Below are 7702 nucleotides of genomic sequence, written 5' to 3' on the forward strand. Positions count from 1 at the left end.
TATTTATGTTCAATTGCAGGTTTCCCTTAAAATCACTTCCCCTCAGCCATTCTGAACAATAAATTATTGTCTGAATGACAGAATCACAAGGTGAAGACAACCCTTTGTGATCTGGTGGCTGTATCAGTTGACAAATGTCTAAAGGAAGAGACACATCAGGCTCTGATTCCAATCCAGCTGGAGGAACCCGCTAAGTTGTGGAACATATGATCTCACCTGTCTGGTATATTTTCCCACTCGGGCCCTACCCTGACCAGTATGTACTATTCTCAGCATTGCTGCTTTGCTCCCCTGTGGACACAGCTGAGCGTTGTTAGGAGCCAGTTAACGGTCAAACCAGGCCCCACAGTCAGGGCCTGTGACCTGCCCCACCCCTCCCTTCTTACAGCCAACTGTAGTTGGTCACACAGACCTTAGTCTGAGTAACATATACTCTTCCTCCCATGGATCTTTTGAATAAATGCCCATTGACACTCAACAAGGAATCTATCCACACTGGGGTGATCTTTTCCCAGAAGCAATCCAAAGGTGGCTCCCTCACTTCTCTTTCTTTCCCTTTCATAGGACTCACTCCAACAAGCTGCCACCTGTATTGAAATATAATCTGCCAGCTCAAATATTCACCATAGCCCCTTCCAAGGGAGTCAGCTCAAGAAAGTCTCCTGAACTGTATTGGATTATAATGCAGTGCCTCATTGCCACCTCCAGCAGGATAATAGTGACCTGGGAATAACAGCAATACTCATGGTTAAATGCTTCTACTTGATTGACTCTTGCTGCTAAAGCCAGCATTGAGCGCACTAAGCTGCTACCTTGGTACCTCTGAGCTTCCCACATGGTGAAGGTTACTCCTGATGCAGTTTGATTTCACCCAATCACATTGAAGGAGCAGTGTGACTCGGAGAGGAAACCAGGAGATGCTGACTTTCCTGTACAGCTGTTTCCTTTATCTTTCGAGGTGTCAGAGATCGTGGGTTAGGGTCAGAGACATCCTGGGGATTGTTTCAGGGAGTTTTGTAGTGAGTGCACACTACAGCCTACGTGGACATTGGGGGATGCAGAGTCATACAGCTCTCAACATAATTGTTCCACCACGTATAGCATTTTATTTTTGGTAAATATAAGTCTCGGCCATAGTAACCCTCCAGTGCAGGAAGGGGCCACTAGGCCCATTAAATCTGTATTGACCCTCTGAACAACATCCTCCTTAGACCCAACCCCTTTGCCTTAACTCCACATTTCCCATGGCTAATCTACCTAGCCTGCATACCCCTGCTCACTATCGGCAATCTGTAAATCATTGGACTGTGGGACGAAATTGCAGCACCTGGAGGAAATCCACGCAGACACGGGGAGAATGTGCAAACCCCACACAGACCATCACCCATGGGTAGAATCGAACCTGGGTCCCTGGTACTGAGGCAACAGTAGTAACCACTGAGCCACCAACACACTCTAAAGTACCAAGGGAAAGGAATACGCTGCTGCAAACTATTAGAGTCATACATCTTGGAAATAGACTCTTCAGCCCAACCTGTATTTGCAGACCAGATTTCCATAAACTGTGTAGTGCCATTTGCCTGCATTTGGCCCATGTTTCTCTAAACCATTCCTTTCCATGTAAATGTCCAAATGTCTTTTAAATGTTGTAATTGTATCCACCTCTACCACTTCCTCTGGCAGCTTGTTCCATACACGCACCATCCTCTGTGTGAAAATGTTGGCCGTCAGGTACTTTTAAGATCTTTCCCCTCTCACCTCAAACCTATGCCCTCTACTTTTGGACTCTCCTACTTTGTCTCAGCATACTTTTTATCGATAGTCAATCTTGAGTGTGCCAATGGCGAGTCGACATTTAGTGCTCAGCAACTGTTACACTTCAGGAGGTGGTGATGAGCTGGTTATTACAGTCCACCTGGTGTAGGAGAGACCAGAATGATGCTGCTAATGCTGCTGAGGAGGGGGTTCTGGGGTTGGATTCACAAACAGGGATATTGTTCCAAGTCAGGATGACAATAGATTTACATGGAGCTTCTTGCGTGTTGTTGTGGCTCCGTTGAGCCAGAAAATTGTAACGTATTTTATCACACTTCCTGACTTTAGTCTTGTAGATGGTGGACAGGGTTTGGAAAGTCAGGAGTTGAGTAATTCGCAACAGAATTCCCAGCCTCTCACTTGCTCTCATAGCCATGAGTATTCATAAGGATTGACCTCTGACCATGGTTTATGTATAATATTCAAACTTGTAAGTCAATCCAATAAGATAGGACGAGACTGCAACCTGGTATTTGAAGCAGATATTGAGTAAAAGTAACTTGCTTCCACCAATCTATATGTCAGTGCTGTGATCATACCCTAACATTGAGTGGGGATCTTCAATTCCTAAGGCCTCACGCCACCAGTCCATGGGAGGCTGCTCCATTCAACACAAACAAGGTTGAATGATCTATACGTTTCCACCACCAATTTCAACAGGGAGTCCTAAGGCCTACTATGTAGAAGGAGGCACTCAGCACATTTAGCGATTGCTTTCCAAACTGGGCTTCATGCGACCCAAAGTCAAGGAGATCACAACAAATTCAGAATGGATCCACAAAGTACATCGGTTGCCTGTATTCGATGACCCAAAAGCACATTATTTCTGTTACTGCACAGCAATAGGAAAATATTTACTGTCAACAAAATTTAGCTATTTTTCAATGGGCTCCAACACTGTCATTCAAAAGGTACGAAGGCTATTCCCTCAGAGTAACAGACTGACAGAATTCTACAAATCTGTGATGAGCGTGTCTTAACACATACTCTCAGATACAAAAGTGAAGTTTTAGAGTATATTTTATTCTCATTTTCAGGTGGATATACTTCCAGAATTTGCACTTGTGCGGGAGATCATAGGTCAATCAGCAATTCCATTATTGACCAGTTGTCGATTCTGATCGGTTTCTGGATCCAATTCCCATCCTGCACTGATTGGACATGGCAGCTGATCAAATGATTAACAAGAGTGATTGGCTATCACTGATGATGTCATTTCCTGCTTAATAAAATGAGGGTCTGCTCCTGAAGTATAAATAACGTCCCAAGGGTGTGATAATTTAAGGTGTAGGTTTTGTGTTATTCATAAATTTTTCATTTTGGTATTAAGGAAAAATACTACAAACTATTTTTCCCCCAAGATGAATTCCCAGGTTTGTCAAAACTATCACCAGGATTGTGAAGCTGCTGTCAACAAACAGATTAATGTGGAGCTCACTACCTCCTATCTCTATCAGTCTTTGGTGAGTGTTGTCTCTAAGGGGTTAAAGTTTAATCTATTATGTTGAAGGAAATGGTTTCCCTTGAATTTAATTAACTGGACACTCTCTTGCAGATTGAGTTTTGTAGTTCTTTCCTATTTATTAATTCAGTATAAATGCAATGTTATCATACCAATGGGGTGTGATACTGATGTACAATAACTGAGGCCCCAGTTGGCCTTCAGTGATATGGGGAGGGTGAAGTGTTCTTGGTGATATTTGCTAGTTCACTTACAGGCAGAAGGTGTCATTCCCTTTCTAGGATTCCCAGAACTTGATAGGGTTATTTCAGAAAGGAATTCCATTGACCATATTGTGGGAATGCAATCACCCATTGGCTAATTACCCTTTTCTGCCATGTTTAAGTATCTGATTTTATATTTGCTGGCTTTTGTAGTATTCCTAAAAAATGCTGGTTCTGATATTGACAATAATTCCTTATTGCAATCTGCTCTAGTTAATCTGAGCAAATCTAGTCAAGGTTAGGCTGTGAGTGACTGGTATCTGACTTTAAGTAGATCTTGGTTGAGGCCTGCTTGGCTCTTTGTACTTATTCATGAGGTGGGTGTGGCCTATCCCTTAACAACCTACAGAAAGTTGATCTGTGGTGTGTGAAGTGTTGGAGCTCTGGCAAACAATGCCCCTCCCCAACTTCTTGCTGCTGGGGTTATTGATCCAATGATAGTCAAGAAATGGAGATTTGTCTCCATGCCATCCTAGTATGAAACAAACTAGCCCCTTAATCTAGGTGGTAGTGGACCTGTAACCTTCCAAGGGGTAGAATGTTTCAGATTTGCCAGCATCTGCAGTTCCTACTGAGATAATGAGGTGTAGAGCTGGATGAACACAACAGGCTGAGCAGCAAGGCTGTTTTGTCACACCAGCCTTCCTGTTCCTCTGCTTGGCCTGCTGTGTTCATCTAGCTCCACACCTTGTTATCTCCAGGTCTTTGGAAGGTTTTGAAGTAACCTTGGTGAGTGCTGCAGGGTACCTCATAGATAATGGACACAAAGGAGGTGGTGAATGCATCCCCATGAATTGGGTTGCTCTGTCCTGGATGGTGTCTGCTTCTTGAATGTTGTAGCTCCACTTCTCCAGGCACATGGCGAATATTCATCACACTCTGGGCTTGTGCATGTTAGCAGGAAGCTGTCTCATGACATGAGGATGAAGTGCCTATAAGCTGCATTTGGGAGGTGGCAACAGCTTTCATTGGTGAGCCAGTTGTTGGGTTTTAATCACTGACCAGTGTGCCAATTATAAAATCCCTACTATTCTACATCTGTCACAACTTGTACCTACCCAATTAAACCACAAAGATAAACTTTGCTTGGCTGCTTATCCTTGAAGAAAAGAACTTGTCACCAGCTTTCATCAAGAACGAAACTCTTAGCTTCTGCTTCAAATACCAGATGAATAGCCCTTCATAAACCTCAACACTGAATTGTGAATGACAGTTCAGAAGTGAGTCAAATATGGGTGGACAAACTACAGAACTTTGCCTGTTAAAATAAGTCAAATCTAGTTTCCAGCTTAATGTTAACTAGTGACATTATCTACAGATAATGGCTGATCTGCAGGTTACATTAGGTCTCTCTAATATTTGACCTTACCTCAGTTTGATTCAATTTGTTTTATTCATGTGATGCTTGTTCACAAGCTTCTGGATGTGAGTGCATTGCATAAACAAGTGTGTAATAAACTATTCCTGCAATATCCAAAGGCTGTTACTGGGCAGGCTTTCCTTCACACAATCTTGTTGCCACTTTCTCTCATTCTCCTCCATACTGCAGACACTACATCTTGTAGTAATAAAATATACAGTACATCCAATCTCATTGGTTGAGGCTGCAGAAACCTTGCTTCCTCCTGGTTATATTGTTACAGCAGTGTCCAACATGTATGTTCCACATCAGCCCCAAAGGAGACATGTAGTGTGTTGCAGCTCCACTATAGCCTGCACTCTAGCTCCTGGTGCTTGTTTAAACTGTTTTTGTCACTAATTTTGTCCAATGCTAATGAAGGTTAGTGAGTGAAAACATGGCTGGAGGCAAGAAGAGCTGCCATGTGGTGCCAGACACCCTGAGCAATTCACTGGTTGTTTTAAGCCAAAATTTGCCAATTACCAATCAAACTGGGGTCATTCTGATTGATCGATCGATCCAGTTGAAGGTTCTGAGAACTAGAATTGGAGCCAGTGATGTGTTTAATAGCATTTAACTGTTCTCTCTCTCAGATGTCCTACTTTGACCGGGACGATGTTGCCCTCCCCCATTTCTCCCGGTTCTTCAAAGATCAGTCCCAGGAGAAGCAGGAACATGTGGAGAAGCTGCTGAAATTCCAGAATCAGCGTGGAGGCAGAGTCCTCCTCCAGGATGTGAAGGTAGGAATTGGGGTGGTGGGGTTGTAGCTGTGGAGAAGAGAATGGCTGCTCTTGTGGTGCTGCTTCCTGTCAAACAACTTTTCACTCCCTGTCAGGATGTCAAAATCCTATTTTGGCTTGGCTTCCCTGTTTGATCTCTTTGAAGGCAGTTTCTAAACAAGCGCTATTGCCCACCATGTCTATGCTGACCACCAACATCAAACTACATTTAATACCATTTACCTGCACTTGGTCCACAGCCTACTATGATCTGGCATGAAGTTGTCTAGATTAGGCTTAAATGTAGCTGTTTCAACCACTGACCCATCAGGTGATGCATCCCATATTTCTCCTGCCCTCCATGAGGGGGAAGGTTTCCTCCAATCCTCTCTAACCTGCTGACTCCTCAAACCTGTCCCCTCTGGTCTTCGTGTCTGCCTTGGTCTGTCCACTGTCCACACTCCCCAATCTTCCATACTTCCCTCAGATAACCACCTCAGCCTCTTCTGCTCCAATGAAAATCTGTCTATCCAAACTGTCTCTCTCTCTCTCATCATTGTTTTGTTTTTTCCTGTCTTGGGCCAACATCCTGGTGACCTCACCTGTACCCCCTCCAGTGCCATCCTGTCCTTCTGAGTGTGGTTCTGGTCACCACACTACATTCCATCTTTGACCTGGCTAATGCTGCCAAGTTTGACAAGACTTGTCCCTTTACTGAGCCCCAACTCATGGAGACCAGCATCATGTAAGCCCCCTTCACCACTCTGTCTACCTTTGCTGAACCTTGAGGGATCTATGGCCTTGGGCATTTGTACTTTGTTCCTTTTATTGTAAACACATTGCTGTCCCTTCAATGAATTAAATTCTAGTGATGTTTCTGATCATCCTGCTCAGACACATGTAACAATGAGCACAGGTGAGACATCCATGTCTGGCCTGCAAGGCCCAGATTGGTACACGACCACAAGGGCCCTTGGGATTAAGGTGTGAATGTCCTGATCTAAACTCCAGATGGACACTGGTGCAAACAATTTCACTTTGGGAAATAAATCCATATCCCCACAATGACATGTTCTTGAACTTCATTCTTCAAATCGAGGATAAATGGAGCAAAGTGAAGTCACTTATCAAGTAACTAATCTGGGCTTTAGGGGTGGCACAGTTGCTCAGTGGTTAGCACTGCTGTCTCAGTGCCAGGGACACAAGCTTAGTTCTGGCCTCTGACTGAGTGGTGCTTGTTCTTCATGTGATGCTTGGGTTTCTTCCCACTGTCCAAAGATGGGCAGGCTAGGTGAAGTAGCCATGTTGGGAAATGCAGGGTTACAGGGGCTTGGGTGGATCTGAGCTCTTCTTCAGAAGGTTGATGTGTAGACTCAATGGGCTGAATGGCCTGCTCCCATGCTGCAGGGAGTCTTTGATTCTGAAGCTTAACTGTCCTTTCTTTCCATTCTCAGAAGCCAGAGAGGGATGAGTGGGGTAACAGTCTGCAGGCAATGCAGGTTGCCCTGGATCTGGAGAAGAACGTGAACCAGAGTTTGCTGGATCTACACCAACTCGCCACTGCCCAGACTGACCCTCATGTAAGCATCATCACCACCTCATTCTCATCACTGCTAGGCCCTCAGGGCAATGCTTCATCAGTTGGTCTGTGGATTGGAAAGTCACTGATGGAACTTTGTCTGGACACTACATTGTAATCATCAGTATGTTCATTAAGGTACAATTTTACAACTGCTCAGCAATGAGCTGAAATAGGAATTTGGATCACAATCTAGTGGGAGTGCTGATTTCTCATTTGGGATCATTGCACCATACAATACAACTTGGAGCTCTTTAAGAAAGTGAGATGAAGCAGCTGAAATGCTTTTGTCCTCACTGGCACAAATTCTCCAGGTTAGCTAGATTTTCAGGGCTGTCTAGAGCTAGTATGGGCTGAGTCTGTTTGCAGTAGGAATTCTGAAATTGTCTTGGATAGCATTAATGCACCCAGTTGTCACATTCCTCTGTTGCAGCTGTGTGACTTCCTGGAGACTCACTATTTGGA

At 44.2% G+C, this 7702-nt stretch overlaps 1 protein-coding gene across 1 annotated transcript in view; it reads left to right on the top strand.

The window, feature by feature from the left end:
* Positions 1 to 3083: 3083 nt before the first annotated feature.
* LOC109932338 (ferritin, heavy subunit-like) overlaps positions 3084 to 7702 on the top strand; it is a 5548-nt gene continuing 929 nt past the window's right edge. The window contains exons 1-3 of the mRNA XM_048594041.1: positions 3084 to 3278; positions 5533 to 5679; positions 7113 to 7238. Of these exons, the coding sequence (XP_048449998.1) occupies positions 3177 to 3278; positions 5533 to 5679; positions 7113 to 7238 (375 nt within the window). The 5' untranslated portion in view covers positions 3084 to 3176. The remainder of the gene's footprint in view (positions 3279 to 5532; positions 5680 to 7112; positions 7239 to 7702) is intronic.

The sequence above is a fragment of the Rhincodon typus genome, unplaced genomic scaffold (assembly GCF_021869965.1).
Source record: "Rhincodon typus isolate 14 unplaced genomic scaffold, sRhiTyp1.1 hic_rhity00005452, whole genome shotgun sequence".
In the NCBI taxonomy this organism is placed as follows: Eukaryota; Metazoa; Chordata; class Chondrichthyes; order Orectolobiformes; family Rhincodontidae; genus Rhincodon; species Rhincodon typus.